General features: G+C 37.7%; 1 protein-coding gene across 8 annotated transcripts in view; it reads left to right on the top strand.

The window, feature by feature from the left end:
* LOC111866791 (serine/threonine-protein kinase mig-15) overlaps positions 1–21,565 on the top strand; it is a 154,006-nt gene that overhangs the window by 93,396 nt on the left and 39,045 nt on the right. For 5 of the 8 annotated variants that reach the window (XM_023856055.2, XM_023856058.2, XM_023856054.2 and 2 more), the window contains 5 exons: positions 1,814–1,881; positions 3,250–3,338; positions 12,214–13,158; positions 18,269–18,376; positions 20,833–20,889. In XM_023856055.2, coding sequence (XP_023711823.1) covers positions 1,814–1,881; positions 3,250–3,338; positions 12,214–13,158; positions 18,269–18,376; positions 20,833–20,889 — 1,267 coding nt within the window. The remainder of the gene's footprint in view (positions 1–1,813; positions 1,882–3,249; positions 3,339–12,213; positions 13,159–18,268; positions 18,377–20,832; positions 20,890–21,565) is intronic. The other 3 variants (XM_023856056.2, XM_023856053.2, XM_023856060.2) reach the window with 3 other exon arrangements.

Genomic DNA, 21,565 nt, shown 5'->3' with positions numbered 1-21,565 from the left:
TCATTCCAGCAAAGTACCATGTGATCTGTTGTACATATTGATTGAACCATGTCAGTGTCTCAAGTTCCTGTTGCTCTGCTTCTCACCAGGCACAGATCATTAGTAATTCATGCCCTTTGATACAGGAGAAATGCAAAACAATGCATTCATTCTACTTTGTTCCTTCTTTTGCTCTATGATATTCTGCAGTATGAAACATGGGTTCGGTTGTCAGATTTATGTCCAGTGATGACCTTTTGTCAGAACTTTATGCAGATTGGTTTACAGATGTATCCAATGATTGAAACTACTGAAACAGAAATCCTGGATACTGGCATAGCCACCACTAGTTCTGGTACTGTCTATTTTTAGACAGGAGTATTGCCTAAGGAGAGAGTAACTGTCTTTTCTTTGGAGAAGACTGTTCATTCAGGGTGTAGATGAATGGTCTTCACACCTTATGAAGGGTAAAATATCCTGTCTTCATATTAGGATTTTGCTCATTCTCTGTTGCCTTTTCTTATGATCCAATCTGACACCAGGGGTTATGAGAGAAAGCGCCCCTTTTTAGGCCTAGGCAGAGTGTCATCTCAGGAGGAAGTAACTGTCTTGTTTCTGGAGAGATTATTATTCTTGCTTCAGGGTGTGGGGGCAAAAGGCTTCCATGATTTTCTCTGGCACAAACTGTTCATGTTGTTCCACTTGAGCTTGATTTCTCATTGTTTCCCTTATGATTCAATCCTTGGCCAAAATGTTGATGTCCGCTGACAAGACTACACAGTGTAAGATTTGAGGCTTTCACGGTGGTGACTATGAAGAAAGAAGTCTGCTTTTACCAGTTCTCATGGTCTCTTTGCTTGTGGATTTCTTATATTTTTCCTTCTACCCTGAAGATGGAGGCGATACGTTCCTCCGAAATGTCGGTTAACACCACACATACACGGTGCCAAATCCCAGAAGACTGCTTTCTTCAAGACTACACAGGTTAACACTTACTGCTGTTATATTAGCAGTGATCGCTGTTGTATATGCCCTCAGTAACCCATTCCCCAAATGTAAGACTCATAGAGCTGCCCTTGCAGAAATGCAATGAAAGTTGTGCTTTGACACATTCCAGTTCTGTCTAAAATGGAAGCTTGCAACATGGGCATGTTATTACAGTGTACTCTGAAGGATCTTGTGGACTTCTGCAAAAATGCCAGTGTACTGTGAAATCCCTACACATGTCCGCATAACAGACAGATGTTAGGCAGTGTAAAATATTGTCACGTGTTGGGTAGGTCACGTGACAAATAACTTCACACCATATTGAATATAGCGAATTTATTTCACATTTGCTCTTACAATCACACAATTCACAATTACTATCATCGGCAGAATCACAATTAGTTGTATTGTTTCCATTCACTCCAGCAAACGCTAGACTTGCACTGTCTTCGGCGGCTGCACTCGTAAATTCAATTATTTATCGAGGCATGTTCTGACACCAAATTGTCATTTAAGCTTGCATACAAGTCTAGAACATAAACATTACACCAGCCTGCTCAGTGACATATGTCACGTGACAGCTGGTATGTTAACAGTTAAACATGCACAATAAAAATAATTACTTCAGTAAAATAAGTTGCCAAAGTTTCTTCACTTCTTAATTATTGAAACATTTGTTAATGATTTTGTGTTCTGCTTTTATATCTTACACTAATAATATATCTCACCTTTATTAATACAGACTTTTTTCCTTCCTATCTTCCACTTTCTCACCCTTCTGTCCTTTGTTCCATTTATTCCTTCTCTTTGGTTCACCTTGTTTTGTTCTCATCTTTTGTTGGTGCAGCCCCGAACTTTCTCCTTACAGACCACTGGATCCTCCTCATGCACCGCAGACAATGGTGATTCATGAAGGTGAGTTGACAAGTTTGCATTGTTTTTTGAAAGTAAAACTGTTATCTGGAAAGAAATGGAGGGACAGTGTGTGCATTAATTTTTAGGGAAATAGGAATGTTTATTGTGTGCATTAATTTTTAGGGAAATAGGAATGTTTATTGTCAAAGTGATCTTGCTTTTGTGTTCGTTGTTTAAGAAAACTGGTACTGGATCTTTCATAGCTCCTTAGCAGAAATATTCTATGTTTTTGGTCAGGTGTGAACCTAACACCAGTAAGAAAAATATTTTACAGATGGATTCTCTTTATGACCACTTCCATGATCCAAAATATGTGTCTAGAACATGGGGGGGGAAGATATTCATTACCTACCAGGTGGTATCAGAAAGCTCCTGGACTGTGATCATTGCCACTGCCTCAGTGAAGGAAGATGAGAGGGTACACCAAGGTCACACTTCTGAAAGCCTACTGCATCAGTCTGCCACACGACACAACGCTGTGAACACACACTGTTTTTACATGGGTACTTTTTTGACTTCTTGTTTTGTTTGGTCTGCAGTGGTTGACAAAATTGAACAAAGTGTCTGCATCAAATTTTGCATGAAGCTCAGTAAATCTGCTCGCATAACTCTTGAAATGCTTTGTGAGGCTTTTGGATAACCTTCTTTAAGCCGGACAGTGGTTTTTGAATGGCATTGACGTTTCAAGGCTGGTCAAGTGTCAGTTGAAGATGATGAACTTTCAGGGCAACCAAGCACAAGGAAAGCAACAGAAAATGTTGAAAAAATTAGAGAATTCATCCACGAAGACTGTCGCCGAACAATCCATGAGCTCACAGACGCAGTTAGGATCAGTTAATGGAGTTTGCATGGAGATCTTAAGAGAAAATTTGAACATGTGCTACATTGCTCCTTTATCCTGATAACACACCTGTCAACATGCCCCTAAAAATCATAGTTTGTGACTAACAACATCGTGGTTATCATTCCCCATCTTTGCTACTCACTGGACTTAGCCCCCTGTGATTTCGTTTTGTTTGCTAAATTGAAAATGAAACTAAGGGACAATTTGAAACAGTGTCCGACATGAAAAGGGAATCACAAGTGGTACTTGACAGCATTAAGGAAAAGTCCTTTTGAAGCATGAATAAAATTATGTGATCACTGTGTACATTCCCAAGCAGACTATTTCAGAGGAGATGGCAGCTAAAATTGAGTAAGTTAGGCCAATAATTCTTTTTTGACCTAGTCTGGAAACTTTCTGATACACCTCATAATTCCAAGTTTCATAAGCACCAATACTAGAAATGAAGGTTTGTCATGTATTTGTAATTTGTCTTGGGTTATATGAACTTTGTATCTGGACCAAAAATTGACTTTTGCAAGCAGGTCCATCATCAAGTGGGGCCCCCAACAGGCCTCTTCCTCCAACACCAGATGAGGAAGAGAGTGGGGACCGAACCCTTGTGATGAAGCGGGTAAGTAGCAGGAGTTTTGCCTCCTCCTGGCTTGGCTAGAGGGTGACATGTTAAGTGAAACTCTCAAGTTCTTTCTGTATTAACATCAAGTCATATGGACGGGGTTTAAATAAACTTTTGCCCATGCTCCCACCCAAAATGAGTATAAGTGGCTTAATGTAGTTGTTCTTTTGTAAAGAGCAACTAAGGACAGATCTCCCATTTGCATATGTAGAATGTGTAAACATTTTGAGCTCTTTACCTATAATGTATGGTAGGTTAAATTTAAATAACCTGAAGGCAAAGGAGATTGTTTAAATTAAAAAAAATGCATGCTTGAACTAAAATGATTGCAACTTAATCACATTTTTTAGGTGAATCCTGTCATATATGAAGAATATGAGGGTATGATTTTTAGCAATTGAGGTTGTTGTAGCAGTCATTAAGCACAGCAGAGGTCAGAGTCTATTAGAATATAATTACGACACCAGGAGCATAGAAATTTCATCCACTGTTGCTGATTTGTAGAGCTGCCGTGAAGATTGTGGTTTAAACACACCCACACTGCCATTTTATGAATTGTTCTGCCTATGGTTCCAGTCTAGAAAACCAGATTTACATCTGTTGGGATCTGTTGCTCTGACCATGTGACACCCTTTATCCGCAAAACTTGGCACTAACTTCACTGACAAGCAGTGGTCGCTCGGTCAGTATAGTTCACTTGCGGACTACAGGCCACGGAGTTTAGTTTTAGTTTCTGCATAATGGTTGGTCTCGTTTACTGTATGTCACAAAATTTATAATTGAAAATAGTTTAAGATATTCCAAAATGTCATTTGTGTCGTTTGCTGCACCCTGTGGTCCAAATTCACCAGAGAAAGTTTCATCTCCCCTATAATTTAGCATGGCTTCCCATTCAAAAGCTCTGTCAGTAACAGCATTCTCTACCTTTTATCATCATTCACTAATGTGTCAGTTAGTGCTTCATGATCTCTAGAATTTGAGTCCCATGCAGTCTAGTAAACTGGGAATCGGGAGTTTTTTGACTTTGTAATTTATCCAATATGCTGAAGAACACAATATTTTGGAAACAGGATCTGCATATGTCCTCAGGTGGAAGAGTGAGAGATACCTACTCTGTTGGTTCCATTATAAAGAGCAAATGAAAATCACAAGAGAGGTTAGCTCTATCTGATGGACCCAACAAAATAGTTGCATCCAACCCTTCCACCTGAGGATGGAAACAGATCTATTTAAAAAAATGCTGTGTTCTTTAGAATGCCAGATGATGAGCAGAGTGCAAAAATTCTGTAGTTCTGACAATGTTTTGCTCTTCAGTTCAGCTACAGAAGTCTATGAAATAGAAGCACAGGTTAGTTACGTATCATAGCATTTAGCAGCAGCAGGACCCCCCCCACACACACACACACACACACACACACACAAACTTTGTGCGTGAAAGTACGAAAGGATATTTAGTTTTCCATGTTATGATGAAACAACTGTGCTGACATGTTATGCATGGGCCACATGTATAGACACTCAGAATTACTGGGCTTGTCTCTATCGATGGGTATTCTAGAAAGTAGACCTGTTTCTGTCCTCATTTGAAGGTGGAAGACACCTATTCTGTTGGGACTCTTAGAAAGAGCTAACCTCGATCACTGGACAGCCCTTGTCAGATTCAGTAAATCTATTTAATTCTGTTGGGACCCTTAGAAAGAGCTAACCTCGATCACTGGACAGCCCTTGTCAGATTTAGTAAATCTATTTAATTCTGTTGGGACCCTTAGAAAGAGCTAACCTCGATCACTGGACAGCCCTTGTCAGATTTAGTAAATCTATTTAATTCTGTTGGGACCCTTAGAAAGAGCTAACCTCGATCACGGGACAGCCCTTGTCACATTCAGTAACTCTATTTAATTACCTGATAAGGCTAATTCAGAGGGTGATAAGAAAATATGCAATAAAAATTGTGACAGGGTGCACATGCATGGAACTAGGATAGAAAAGGAGGTACAAATTTATGCTACATACCTAGTGAACGAAACCAATGCATAGGAAAATGTAAAGATTTGTGGTGACATATAGTATCTACTGCTAGCACCTCTGTGGAGTAAAACCTGAATACTTGAGGCTAAAACCTTATGGAAACCCATGAATCTGTCATGTCATACAGATCCTCTGTGTGATTTGGGAACTTCATTGCTGATGAGTGGGATCCAGATGGGAGAAATGCCCAAACTGGGTTGTAGGATTGGACCGGTTAAGCATGCCGTGTGGGCCGATTCCTTGTGTTTTCTATACCGTGCGTTACATTTAATTTCCAAAACACTAGCATCATCCCAGCCTGTGCTGTGACCCTCTTCGTAGGCATGTTGGGCTAATTTTCATTTTTCTAGAAGACCTTTGAGATTGTGCCTGTGTTCACGGAGTAGCATGGCTCACCAATGTAACTTCTGCCACATTCACAGGGAATGCTGTAGATGCACTGTGCCATCTGTTCCAGAGTGTTGTGTTTTCTGGTTTCTGGAATACCGGACAATGGACGAAGTCCACAAACCCAGAAGTTCTGAGTTTTATACACAATCGTCAGAACCTTCTAGAATCTACTGATATATAAAGCTTGTCAGTTGACACTTAGGTGTTAGTATTATGTTTTATAAATGCTGACTGTGAAACGAGTAACAACAAATTATGTGTTACATGGTACTGTAGCAGGCAGTTTAGTTGCACATTATTGGGTGTGCATTTCAGGATGTGTTCTGCTCTCCACCATACACCAAGCAGGTGGGAGATCTGTCTACTTCTAAATTCAGTGAAAATATCTTCCCTACTAATACCGCCAGATTTGGTGCTTGAGACGTATTGTAAAATGTGTCTGATTTAGGTTTCATTGAGAATGACTTGCTCTGAATGTTGGCTTTTATATCAAGGTGATATTGGAATGTTTATATGAAGGGGGACCCAAAAATAACCGGAAACGACCTGTTGCACACACATGCTTTGTAGTTACAAGTTGTGCTGCTAAGTGGTGTTAGCTGGGGGTCTCCCGCGACTGTTAGTGAGCTGGCGTCAGTCTGAGTTGAGTGGTTTGTCTGTGGTGCTCTGTTGTGTGCGTTCCTGTTTCAACCCTTTGGCGATTAGTGAGATGGCCGACCAGAAGGAACAAAGAGTGTGCATGAAATTTTGCTTTCTGTTAGGGAAAGCTGCACTTCACTCTTCAAGTCGCGGCAAACATTCACGCGGTTTTCTCTTTGGTCATCTCCGAGCAAGTGAGGAACAAATTTTGCAGACACCCGTCTCATGTGCAAACCTTCGGTTAAAATTCGCTGGACCGTGCTCCATGAGATGTTTGTTTCCTCAGAAAGTTGGTCAATGGTCTTTCGACGATCTTCATCAATTTCACGCACACTCTTTGTTCCTTCTGGTCGGCCATCTCACTAATCACCAAAGGGTTGAAACAGGAATGCACGCAACAGAGCACCACAGACAAACCACTTAACTCAGACTGACGCCAGCTCACTAACAGTCGCAGGAGACCCCCAGCTAACACCACCTAGCAGCACAACTCGTAACTACAAAGCATGCGCGCGCAACAGGTCGTTTCCGGTTATTTTTCCGGTTATTTTTGGGTCCCCCTCGTATATTCATGTTAAACAGGTATAGTTCTCATAACACCATATTTAGTTTCCTGAAACATGGATTGTACATGTTCAATATAAGAAGAAGACTGACTTTTTATCATACGTTCCATGAATCAATTTTCATTTCTTAAAATTTCAGAAGTTTAATTCATTGCCCATGCTTCCTGTGTACCGTGTGCACGTGCACACGCGCGCGCGCGCACATACACACACACACAAGTGTGGCTGAAAGGTGTGGACATTCTGGACAAGAGTTCCACATACCAAAACAATAAAAATGTCCATATTACAATGTGTCCAGCAACATTTAATTTCTTTACTTATAGCTGAAAGAATACTGTGTAGACACCAGCAGCAATTCAGCATTGATGTATGGACAGGGGTTGATGGTGATAGTGTGGTAGGCCTTCATGTTTTGCCATATCAGCTTACAGGCAAGCACTACTGAGATTTCTCCTAATAGTCTGCCAAAGCTACCAGAAGATGTACCAGTGACAGTCAGAGGACAAATAGGGTATATGCATTATGGGGCTGTTATGCATTTTAGCCATGCTGTGTAAGGTGTTCTAAGTAGCACTGATCATGACTGATGGATAGGTAGAGGAGGATCCACTGCATGACCTCCGTGCTTGCCAGATTTGAATCTTCTGGGTTTTTACTTTTGGGAATACCTGTAGATCTTGTGTATGCAGCTCCTGTTGACAGTGGAGAGAGACTGCACCATTGCACTATGGATGCCTGTCAGACTATTGACAACTACCCCGGCATTTTTGAACAGGTGCAGCAGTACATGATGAGACATGTCGAGGCACGCATTGAATATCATGAAGGACATTTTGATCATATATAAATGTGATCTTTCAGGTATAATTATCAAATTTAATGTTTCTAGACTAAGGCTAATATGGACATTTTTTCTTGTTTGGGCATGTGGAACTTGTACCCAAAGTTTGTCCACTCCTTTATGTTACCCTGATACACCTCAGTCATATTAGTCACTCACAATGCAGTGAGATTCTTCAAACAAATTCATTTTGCACTGATACAGCTGATTGGGAACATTTTATNGTGAAAGCCTCAAATCTTACATTTTATTGGGTTAATTTTGCAAGAAAGCTTCAGATCTTATGCAATAACTAGTTCATTTTTGGGTCCAGGTTTGAAACCTGGACTACCACTATCAGTTATTAATGCATTTCTGCATTACTTTAGGACATAATAATTTAAATGTTATACTTTCTTATGTTTTTGTTTCTAGTTCTCTTTATGAGTGGTGTGGCATTTCACATGGCTTTTTTGCACATGATCAAAAAAGATATCCACTTATGGCATAGTATTCAGGACCATTCACTTCAGTTTTTTAAGTCACTGGTTGTGAAGATTTCAAAACAGGAGTAGTTTGCTTTCAGCCAAAGGGTGCAGAGCTGTTTGCTCTTGCCATGCAAAATCACTTAAACAGTTCAGCTTAAAAGTCAGCATGCTTGTTATATAGCACTTTTTATATTATTTTTCATTGATTTATTGTTCTATATGTTAGTTTATGTTGTTTAGGTATTTTATGTGGAATGCACTGTGACAAAATTGTATGCCTGTCATTTCTTGTTTTCCTTTTCGAACTTCATGAAATTGTAAAGCTGTATCTGTTTAGTAGATACTGTGTATGCCTGCTGCTTATGCATATCAAGAGAATTATGGCTATGTGCTATCAAACACAAGAGAGTATTCTGATATAGAAAGTTCACTTTAAATGTTGCATCATGATTTTCTGAAGGATGATTAGCTTTGAAATGATAAATTTGTTGTAAATGCTTGTTGATTAAGAATTCAGAATTAATGTTATGAAATCTATCATTACTCATTCTCTGAAGTGCAGAAAGCTATTCAGTCAACCAGAATGTTCTAGCAACTTGAATTCAATATTAGGATTCTTGTATAGACATTTTAGTAGTAGTGTAAATATATAATAGGAACGTGTAATTGTTGAGATTAGATAGAGCACCTGAATGCTGCAGACTTGTTTTTTTGAACAGATAACCTGCACATTATTATTTGGAACTGTACTATTTATAAATTGGAGACATTTAACTGGAAGGACTGGAGCTGATTTGAAGAATATTACCATTTTGTGTCAGAAATGTAATCAGTATGGTTACATAGTTTAAAATTGTATTCTGTGTTATGTACTTACTATTTTTAAGAATTGTGAAGAACTGAATGTACTGTGTAATTTTATCCACCATGAAGACCTTCCGTATGATTTCTGTTCCATTTATTGTTTAATTTTTTTTTGTGCAGTTTGATTATCCTCTCACAGTTGCACATGCTATTAAATATCCAATATATAGTGCATTATATCGTTGATTTACACTACCGATATCCTTGCCATGTTTATGCTGTAGGGCTGTCAAAGTGACTGGTATTTATAAAGTTTTCTTATGTTATATTGACCTGTTAAAGGGACAGCTTTACCTTACCTTCTATATTTTATTACTCTAATACCATTGAGAATTTAGCAGGAAGTCTCATACTATGTTATATAAGCTTATGTACTTTTGACTCCCCTTTTTTCTCTCATATTCCATTCCATCCTTACATGTTATTGAATGATGCATTGCCTTTGACCTATAATGCCATCTCTCACAAATAACTAGGTGCATATAGCTGTCGATGATGACACACCTTAAAACCCCACTCACACATATGAATAACATGCGCAAATGATCATTTACTGATTTTAGTCTTGGCGGTGATTAATTAATGACATTGAAGAAAGCAGTCTTCTGGGATTTGGCACCGTGTATATGTGGTGTTAACCGACGTTTCGGAGGAACGTATCGCCCCCATCTTCAGGGTAGAAGAAAAAGTATAAGAAATCTGCAAGCGACAACACTGTGAGAAACGGTAAAATGGTAAACGGTCTGCTTTACCGTTTCTCACGGTGTTGTCGCTTGCAGATTTCTTATACTTTTTCTTCTACCCTGAAGATGGGGGCGATACGTTCCTCCGAAACGTCGGTTAACACCACATATACACGGTGCCAAATCCCAGAAGACTGCTTTCTTCATAGTCACCGCCGTGAAAGTCTCAAATCTTACAATTAATGACATTAATTAAGTTCTTGGGTTGTCAGCAACATGTGGATGTGGCGATGTTGCTGATGATTCTTTAAGGTACCTACACTCTTTGGCCACGAATGTTTACATGGTGTAACAACCCAAGAACATAATTAGTAAACAATTACATGAGAATCTTCTCCTTTGTATGGTATACTGCAGTTCACACATTCACATCAGAATGTTATCAGTATGATACACTGAAATGCAAGCCTGCTTACTCATTTGTGACCCGCTACATAACTTACCTTAACACAATATGTTAGTGCTTTATAATTCATTGCTGTGTTAATCTGAAGTAGCCTAATGACAGTGGTAAATCTTGTGTGGCAGAAACTTTTATATGCATAGGATATGTACTCAAAATGCTTTTCCATATCTTACACACTTTCCATTGTTGACATTTATAGACCAATTTACAGCCTTCAGAGGCAGTTATTTGTTACATTTTAGAAATTAAGGTGTTGTTCTTAGTACAGTATTGAGTCTTTGTTGGGTGTGTGCACCTGTTTACTGAAGTTGAGGTACCTATAAACAACAAACATAATACTAATATTATGTTGGACATTGTTCAGTGTCTGAAGTATATTTGATATACATGACATTTCAGGAATATTTTGTTATATTTTATTTTAAAATTTTGGCAACAGTTGGAATCAAATGCGGGTGATTAGTGTATTATCCTAGTATTCAGGAGGTCTTGGGTTTTATATCATCACCAGTCTTAAAAGCATCAGAGCACACTGTACTTCTTTGAAATGGCAGCATTGATGAAGGGCCAAGTCTTGGATTGAGATGCACAGGAGATGAAAGGTACAAGTGTGTCTACGCCTCTACTGTAATGTAATGTAATCTTGAAAACAAAGGAAATGGTAACAGAGTAGTCAGTGTAATGTCAACCAGTCACCTGAAGATGAGGCTGGAGCCTACTTCTGGAATGCTGTGCATGTTATGTACTTATGCAATGAATAATCTCCAACATAATATGGATATAATTCAACCATTGTGTCAGACTTTTTGAGAATTATAACAACGGAGTTGTCAACACAACAATACAGAGTTCAAGGCTAAATTAGCTTTGCTACATGTTTCGGCTATTCATAGCCATCATCAGGCATATGTATTTGCTTTCACTTCTGAATGAGAAGAAATTTGAAGGAATGTCAGCTGGTGAATGAAATGATGCAGTACATTGTACGTGAACTATATTTAAAAGAAAGACAGCTCTTTAAGTTCAAGTCTAATTTAATTCATATTTGAAGTATGTAATTAATATTGTTTCTCTTTAATTACCACCTTGAAAATGTATCCCACAATGTTTGACCCGTATAGTTTAGCACGTATTGTTTTGAAATTATCTTTTTACTGCATTACTTCCATTTTGTGCTATTTTTATGCAGTTTTGAGTGGGTGCATGTGCAGTGGGTAACAAAATATGTAGGTATGGTGCTTATATGGTGAGCGGTGTATTATCCTTTCACCATTAATTTCTTCCCCTGTGGTTGCAGTTGGTTAAAAACTACATGAGACCAGATGATTTTGGTTTAATTTGGTCTTCCTAATACTGAGAGTTTGAAATTTACATTTTAATTTTCAGTGGTTCATAGTTGGTGATTGCAGTATCTCATTATGAGACCGTTTTGATTCAGAGTTGTATAGAAACTGACTTACAGGCATTTCCCATAATTTTGTCTGTGTATAGGTAGCTGGACACACCAATTCTGGGGAAGACTTCTGTTTATTATTTGATTGGCCATATCCTTCATTACATGATTCTCTGATCCCTTCCTCAGTATCATCAATATTGTGCACTAACTTGGTGTGGCATCATTAAGTAATTCAGATGGGCAGAAAATGAGCAGTCCTTCATAATGCTTTACTATTTGCAAATTATGGTCTCTGTGATTTTTAACCAAAGTTCATAACTTTAGCACCTTGTCTTGTAAATATACTTCAAGGTAAAATGTAACCATTCTTCAGGGTTTTGAAGTTATAATATTAGGTTGGTATAATATATTAGTTGGTTGTGAACTTATTTTCATGTTACTTAATTTCCAGTCTCATTAGTTTTCTTTCACTTTGACATACTTTCTGTTTTCATTGTGATTCCCATATACTGTTTTCATATGGACAAAGCAGAAAGAAGCCTCAGCACGATCACAACAGCAGAACCGGCACTCAGAACTTGATGAGCAGTCGCTACTTAAGGACTGGGATTTTGCTCGGTTCTTCCAAGGTTACAGTGACCTTTTTGACAAAACGAAGTTGGAAACCAATAATTCTGAAGCAAATGAAAATTGTGGAAGTCCAACAAAAATCCAGCAATGCAATAGTAGTAGTCAAGACGTTAGTGCCAACAAGATAAGTAGTGGAACACATGCTGAGAAAAGAAATCAGCAAAATCATGGGATTGGATCCACCAAAAGAAACTCTAATAAGGAGATATTTAGTTCAGCAGCAGCTGATCAGAAGGGTATTATACCCCATCACCGGCGAAATGAATCAGACTCAAGAATAACTGGACCTTACAGTGGTTTCAGACGAGAGAACTCAGATTTTTTCCCAGCCTCTTCTCGGCACTCAGCCGTATTACTTGACTCAAAGAATAATTCAGGATCAGGGAGTGGAAGTGGTGGTATTCTGTTCTCTGGAAATGGCCGTCGTGGTTCAGACATTGCTGGTGGGGTATCCGGATTGTCAGGTCTCAATATCCTTAGTGTTGTAAAAAAGGGAGGGGGGAGTTCAGGTGCTAGGAATGGAGAACCCATCCTTACCGATTTCAGTCTTAACAAAGCTTCTAATGAACATGCTTCCACTATTCTGGACCATCCTGTGAGACCACGTAGGGAGAAAACAGAGGGGGACATTGTTCTACTTAGGAATCGTCAGGAACTACGAGATGAACTGCAGGCAAGGCGACTGGATGTGGAGCAGAGGTTCTCTCGAGAGGCTGAACGCATGAGGAGACGTAACAGCCGCCCACTTGTGGACATAGGAAGCAGCAGTAATGTTGCCTCATTGATGTCGTCTGACTTCGGTGGCGCAGGTACAGGAGGGAGGGAAGAGTACAGCCTGCGACAGGTTAGTGAGGTCAATTTGAGACGAGAGATTGTGATGCCACATTGATTGAGACAAGTAATAGACAGATGAGGAAAAGGCATGCCAGTTTTGGTACATCTAATGTAGGTTTACGGATGTTGCTACTTCTGATTCTATTCCTCTTTTGGTATCATAAGAATGAGATTTAATTCTACACAGTTAGTTTCTATATGAGTTGCTTGAATAGTTTTATTGTAGCTTACATAGTATATCCAGTAAGACTTGGAAGAATATATTCGCTTTCAAATATCTCACTTGCACTAAGAATATTGAATGTCTGTTATCTAACTAAGCCAACCTTTTGTTCTTATATTTGTGTGTTCCTAGCCGCTTTAGGAACCTGGGTCATTGGGGAAGTTAGTTTGTAAATTATGTTTGTTCAGAATATACTTAAAATTTTGTAAAGTTTTTTACATTGAGTGTTAGAGTGTTAAAATTTTAAAAATAATTTCTTTGAAGTAACTTTATTATCCCTATATCAGATTCCAATTTTAAGAACATAACTTCTCAGAACTATTGTTCAAAGCTTGAAGAATAATAGGCCAGTGCCCTCCTTCATAGTAGAAGGACTGATGGGAAAGTAACTATGCAGTATCTCTCACTGTGTGTTCTGTTTTTCCTTACCGTGTGTAATCTGTGTGATGTGAAAAATCAGACTAACTCTTTTTACTGCCTGTAAGAAAAGCATGGACTGAGAACATCCAACTTTACAGTTTCTTCATCTTCTTGACTGTATTGTGTGATGCTGAACTTGAAATTTGTGCATATAAAAGAAATTACATTGTGTGAAAATGTGTACTAACCTAGAGTGAAAAGATGGGTAAGATATGTTTTGGGAACCATATTCTACAAGCTGCAGAGAGAACTATGTGCATACAAGTGGATTGGCTGCTTTAGTGCATCATACAGATCTTTTTCTGATCTTCCTGTGGCAGTACTAGAATGGCACATTCTGAGCACTTTTCTTGCAGAGAATGCAATAAAGACAGGCACAGTGTTTATCTTTGTGGAATGCTTCACTCTTCTTTGCGAAGAAAGAGTATATACTTTGAGCACTACTCGGTTTACAATGGAAGACTTATCCACAGCTTTCAGAACAAGATATTAGGTGCATGAAGAGATCAGATATATGCTGTTTTTAAAAGGCTTAGGTAATGAAGTAGAAGTAATGTGTAATAATTTACTCTGTCAAAAATAATGACAATTTTGCAACTTGAGCCTGACTAAAACAAGTGTTGGACACTCTGCTGCATGGAGGATGAAGTATCTGAAGATTATTGTTGAGTTAAATGGGCAGGTGAAACTGATCTGGAAACAAATACATTCCAGGAAATGTAGTTAAAGAAGAATGCAGCATGCAACATTTTCAAGAGCCCATCTAGGGACAGCTTTTAACAGTTGAGGCAAATCAGCATGCCGAGATATATCATCATTTTATACCTAGTTGAGCATGAAAGAAAAGAAAATGTGCTGTCCATGACTGGGACTTGCTCCACTTGTGATCGTATAGGGAATTGTGTGTGTTTATGTTATTGTCTTATTTTGTTTTACCACCTTGTTTTCTCTTTCTCTGAAATTGTTTTAACATTTATAATGTGATTAAATGTGGTCCTTTGAAAATGGCATTGCTTTTGTATTACTTCAGGAGCTTCACTAACATACTAATTTGATAATTGAAAGCTAAGTAGATATGGCCAGTTAGATGTCTTTCCTTTTGCCCATGCAAATAAGCTGTACTTGGGAATGCATTATTTTATGATTGTTACAGATGCTATCTGATAACCTTCAAGCCAATTGTGAAGGTAAAGTATAAATGATAGGCCTGTTCAGCCAAAACATACCACATGTCTTCTGTTCCACCATTTTTACTCCTTACCCAGTCCTCTTCACCTGAGGGCAGTAGAGGCCGGTAGCTTGAGTTGATAGAATTCAGTATTATAATAATAGACCGTGACTCAGCAGCATTGTTAACCATTGTGTAGCAGTGTTATCATCCATTATGATCATTGTGAAAATACAAGCATTCACAAATCATGACTTGTAGATTTATCAGTCACTGTGAGGCAGTGTTACCTTCAGCTATTTACTCATATTAACACAAAGATTCACGCCTTTGTCTACCCTTGCAGTGTTACCATTGATTATGACAATAATGAACACATAAAGTGAAAGTGAAAGTGAAATGATTCACAGCTTTGTCAACCATTGTTAAGCTCTATACTTTCCAGTATTATGCTGATATTAACAATGGCATTATTCTTAAGTCTGATCTATTATGTAACAAGCATAATTGGTAGGAAAGGCTGCTGCCTCTGAGGTGTACTGTGCTGACAATTTCAAATATTTATTTAAAATTGAAGTTTGCACATCAATGAAAACCTGAATTCCTATCTCTCGATTATGAAGCCATGCAGTCTTGTGGGTGGTTACAACCATTTCAGCTGATCATGCTGCCTCCATCTTCAGAGTAGAAGTGGTAATGGAGACAGTTATTCTGGCATACATTTATTATGTATGCTGAATTTTTAATTGATTTAATCACTGCCTTCAGGTGATTCTCTTTGGCATCCATTGTCACTTGGAAACGTGGTAGCGGCAGCATTGGTCAGCAGAAGAGCACAAGCCATTCCAACAAGTGTTGTGCTTCCCTGTGTTAAGCAAATGTTTTGAAATGCTTATAAGTTTGCAAAATAAGTTGCATATTCATTAGTAATATACAGGGAGAATGTTTCTTAGTCATTAGTATTATTTCCATTTTAACCTTTTGACTGCCAAGCCCTGCTAAGACACTATATGCTAGAAATGCCAAAGCTGCTTGGAGAAAGACTTTCCTCAAATGGCCTTCACAAAAGAACAAAACTATTTCATTTGGACAAGAACAAAAGTATTTTATATGGAAGCATGTTCCTTTAAACCTCAGAATGCCACACTTGATGCCATCTTTGACATAAATGATGTATTAATTGGTTAACAACAAGTGAATCTCTTTGGCTTGTAGTGATTTTGATGTAAGTACTTCCACTTTATCAGACTTACAGTCCCTGTTTAAGTTGCATACTTCACCTCTCAAACATTATAGAACAAAGAATAAACACGAGAGTTTATTTCTGGCGAGAGAAATGTTACAATTAATATAAGTGTCTATAAGGTCACCAGTTGTTTTATCACAGATGTGATCATGCTAGATGATTTGGAAAGTAGTAATTGTGTTGGGTGACATGCTTGGGGTTTACCTGAATTTGTGACAGACTGGCTTGTACTTCTTTAGCTTTCAGCAGTACATTTATAAATCTCCATGTTTTTATTTCATCACTGTCTTTTCCTTTGAACTTGAGCTTGTTATTGTTTCAGTGTGCATTTCCTTTGTTGTTTCTTTGATATAAGAGAAAGTGATGTTTTGTGTTATATACACTTTTTTTCACTTTCATTTTTTTTTTACAAGAGCATAACTTCTGATGGAAGTTAGAATTGCATAGTCATTTGCCTGTTTGACTAATATGTATTCTGAAGAGTTCATTGTTCTGGGATATAATGCCATGTTGCTGGATGAAAATCAGCCATTGTTTTGGAGGTACGTGTTGCCTTCATCTTCAGGGTTGAAGAGCAAGCCATGTAAGAAACCAGCATGAAGCTAGCAAGAAGCTGTGCTTACTCTTCAGCCATGAAGATGGAGGCAACGTGTTCCTCAAAAACATTGGTTGAGTTTCAGGGGATCACACGGCGTTATATCCCAGAAGATTGAAAACCACCACTGTGAGAATATAAAATCATAATGCTATTTTAATACTATGTATATGTGATTAAAACATTTTACATGCTGATGTTAACTTTTGTGTCAGTTATCAGTAATTAAATTTACCTTGATTTCTTTGTGTCATTTATAGACTATGTTTACAAAATTTGAAGCCACTTTCTTCAAAATAAACTCAAATGTCTGATGATACATAACAGTAATTCATTATCCTATTTCTGTGATATTAAATCACTGATCATAGACAATGTCCTCCTTTCATATACTCTCAGTTTCTTATGCTGGCATGGCATAAAGTCATTTAAAATATTTAACAAATTCTTGAATTTAGTTTATAGAAGTTTGGAGGTATCTTGAAGTAATAACATATTGAAATCCTGGTTTGCTCAAACTGAAATTGCCTTAGAGATTAGTGTAACAAAGGAGGAGTAGGGAACTGGTAGAACTTTAAGTGAATGAAGGTGTGTTCACTTTCTGAACTTAGTCTGCACTGTGGAATACTTCAGGGCATGGAGAATTATAATGTTAATAAACTTGTAGTTCTGGTATATAATGTCTGCTATAAGACTGATTTTACAGATCTTTTGTATTAATTTACTGAATTCATAGACTAAACATATGTATGCTTAAAGTTTCATGTTGTATTATCATCACTGCAAACCCTTCAACAGATTCATATTTCTCCATAGTACTTTGAACCAAATTGATCATCACTTAAACAAAAATAAATCACCATTGGGGTCCATTTTCTTCTGTCTGCTCCCAGTTTGTTTCAATGCTACATTTTCTGACATGGAAACCTCAAAGTCTCCCAATATGAAAATTGAAATTCCAGTCATCTGTTGGTATGATGGTTTACAGAAGATGTATGAACAGTAAACAATACTTTATATTGAATTTTCTGAGTGAGAAATGTATAAGATGAGTCATTATGGATCTCTCTTTAGGTTTGGAACAGCTTCTTCCTTTTCACCTATTATCATTGGTTTGACTGTCCTGTTATGGTGTCATGCTGTCATTGTGTTATGCAGAGATTAATGGGTCACTGTGTTAGTTATTTTATGTTCAGTTTGTTTCTTTCCCACCTCAAGAATTCTTCTGTTTCCCTAATTCCTCTTATGTGATGGTAAAGCACTTTTTTTGGTTGAATGTTATTAAATTATTTTATTTATAAGGATGACCTGTAAAGCTGTTGTTTTAAAATAAAATGAAAATGAGACACATATTAACTTTAAAGTTAACTTTTGCAATTTTAAGTGTCTGAAAGATAATAGATGGATCATGAGCACTTACTAATGTTGTAAGCTGAAGTCATAAAGCTGTAACTTGCTGTTGTGGCAGAATCGTGAGGACCGCCGTGGTGACTTCCATCGAATGGACTCATCACCAGGCCAACTTGGGACACCTGGATCCCGGACTAGCTCAGTTTTGCCCGATTTACTTACACAGGTAAGTTGCATAAACTGCACTACTTATTGCATGTTTTTGCTTTTCCGTACAAGTTGACATATTGATTATCCCTACTGCTGCAATGTTTGACTGAAGTCAACTCAAGCATCCATTACTATATAATGCGATGGTCGAATTTAGTCCACATCAGAAATAATCACCTCCTTTTGCTGTATTATTTGACTTCATTCACTGGGCTGTGAAAATGCATTTTTGTTCCTTTTTCACATTCTTACCTTAAAATTGCATTATGTTAGGAAAATAGTGAGAAGATAATATGCAATGAAAGGGTTAAGGGGTTCTCTTTGGCTGGCCATTTTGTTTTTTACTCTTTGGGGGGGGGGGAATGTAATTTTACAGAAAAATAAATCATTACTCCTAAACTAATCCACATGCCTTTTGATTTGAAAACTGGAATGTCCAGAAAATATTTGGTGTTACATGTACACTCTCACCAGTGTGTTGTTGCTGTTACTAAACATAACACATCCTACCATTTCTTGACACTGGCCCCGCTATATAGGTGTAAAACTGATGATATATTTCTGCAGAAATTAAATATATTGTGACATATAGACCCATTGCTATGGAATTAGTGACAGACATGTTTCCCTAGAGTTGGATACTTAGAAACCAACTTCTTATGGAACACATTTCCTGGTACACAAAAGTTAAAAATGAATCCATGGAGATAGATTCTTGGAAATTAACATTTCGCTGTAGGATCAACAGATATTTACATGGATACCAATATGCTGTATTGGAGACCATTCAGATTGGAATGAAGTCAGTTGTAGTTCAGATCAAAATGGAGAGAAACCAGAATCTAGCCAGTTGTAGTCCAGTGAGAATGGAGAAAGTCCTAGGCAGTCATTTAGTGTGATTATTGCAAGTCGCGGTAGCGTAGTTGGTTGAGGGACCATGCTACAAGCTGGAAGATCGCGGGCTCACGTCCAGATGAGGTCGTGGGATTTTTCCAATTGACCTAATCATACCAGCCACACTAGGCCCCTGGGGTTTACTCAGACTCTTAACAGAAATGAGTACCAGGAATTAATTAAATAATTTTCCTGGTGAGTAAAGCGTGGCTGGCGTGTAAGGCTGAGAGCCTTACCGCCATCTTTGAGCCGATTGTCTAGATAATGTGGGACCCTCAACATCTCACATCCCTATGGGCCTTCATGGCCTGTTACAGGGTTAGCTTTACATTCTTTATTGCAAGTCCTTGTGATTATGAGTGATTATAAAGGAGTGATCAGTAAATCTGATCCAAACCTGTTGTTATTATCCATGACAGTAAAATGTGACAATATCTCAGTTATTTGAATCTGGAGTTTCTTACTGTATTGCATGCATAGGACTTCTTTTCTGTGCCACCATCCTAACTTTCTCCAAGTTTAATTTCAGTAATTCTGCTCTTGCATGCCATTTGTATGAGATATATTGGAAATAGTAAAATGTACACAGTGTCTGTATCAATTTGTAAAAGAAAGAGTAGTGGTATCTATTGTCAGTGATTTGGACACAATTATAGACACCTGATGCAAATTTGTACAATGTGACACCGGACTCATGACTGAGATGGTAGGACAGTAATTCAGCTTTGCCCCTGACCACTTCCATCTCATTATAGAGTGTACCTATCCTGGATGAGGTTTGAGGTTTTCACATTGGTAAAATTTAAGATCATGATCATCTTTGTTATAATACAATGCATTTTTATGTTAAAGGTTGGTTTATTTAATGAAGCTTGTGGTGGCATCAAATGAAAGGGATGGTAAATGAATAATGAATTGGTAAGGATGTGGATGGAAGCATTTACAGCCTATTTTGGGGTACTGTCCCAGAATTTTGGAGGGACTTTGCCTATATAGAACTTGTCAGGATAGTTGGTGTCCTGGCTGAGATTCAATCCAGGCACCTTCCAATATCAGTGAGAAGAATCACCACCTATGCCAATGTGCTTGGTGACACCATTTAGAGTAGTAGTTAGTTACCAGTGTTTTAAAAGGACATGCTATATTCATCTACAGGGTAAATATGTATAACCACCTGCCAAACTGTGAAGCATTATAATTCACAAGACAGCAATCTTACACAATAATGTGTTAAGTATGCAATGTATTTCCAGATCTAAAGGCTTGTGACAGGGGTATGTTTTAAATCACACCTCTGCTGGACATTTTCTGTTTTCCAATTTTTGGTTATAAACATTGGTTTCATAAACTGGCTCTGCTTCTGTTAACAAGTAAAGTGTAAAACTTAATTCTGTTAGGTCCATTAGATGTTGCTAATTTCTGTCCCCCAATCTGCAATAAAATTATCTCTATATCAGTTTAAATTATTTCCAGTTTAATTATAATAAGTGATAAACCACAAGAAATTTTATTTTCAGTGTAAAAAATAATGTATTCTTCCAGTGTATTTATTTCCACTATTATGTTATTTGTTTATAGACTGCCTCAAGCCCTGGTACTCCAAATCAGAGACAGGACAAGTCAACCAGTGAAGAGGTAAGGCTTTTATCATGTGTACATTCCTTGTAATGAACTGAACAAGATTTGTGACGAAGTTGAACAGTGAAACAGTACTGACATTTCTTAAAAGAGGTAAATACGTCATGGAAAGTGGTTAATTTATTACACGACAGTTGTGTTTATACGCTGGTAATTATCTGAGATGTTGACATTCTTTGAGTTAACTGTATACCCACTTTCATGTGATTCTCATTATGATAACACACACAATTTGTCAGTGTCATGACAACCAGTCACCTGAAGATTGTGTAGAGCTGGTTTCCAAAATGTCATTATGTTAAGTACACTTCAGACAATTAAAAGTGACCAACATAATTACAATGTGAATTCATGAATTGTCACAGCCCCACAGAAGTTACTCCTTCATTGACTTTTGGAGGTGTTTGATGGTTATATTGTAACTGTATTAGAGAAGATGAATAATGATTTAAAGTCTCAATAATAATGGAGCAGATTTTACTGATCTGTAATTACAGCCCCTAATTATATATTTGCTTTGATGTGGGGAAACATGGGACAGGTTGAGCACAGGTTTCCTAAACAAAGTTTGTTTCAGTTTTATTCAAGACAGGATATTTTATCCCAAAGGAAAGTGTAATGATCCTACCCTATTCAGATTCATTTACAGTGTTTTTAAGTAAGAAAGCAAAAC

The sequence above is a fragment of the Cryptotermes secundus genome, unplaced genomic scaffold, assembly GCF_002891405.2.
Source record: "Cryptotermes secundus unplaced genomic scaffold, Csec_1.0 scaffold384, whole genome shotgun sequence".
In the NCBI taxonomy this organism is placed as follows: domain Eukaryota; kingdom Metazoa; phylum Arthropoda; class Insecta; order Blattodea; family Kalotermitidae; genus Cryptotermes; species Cryptotermes secundus.
The sequence above is the reverse complement of the archived record's forward strand: the minus strand, read 5'-3'. Positions and strand labels throughout refer to the sequence as shown.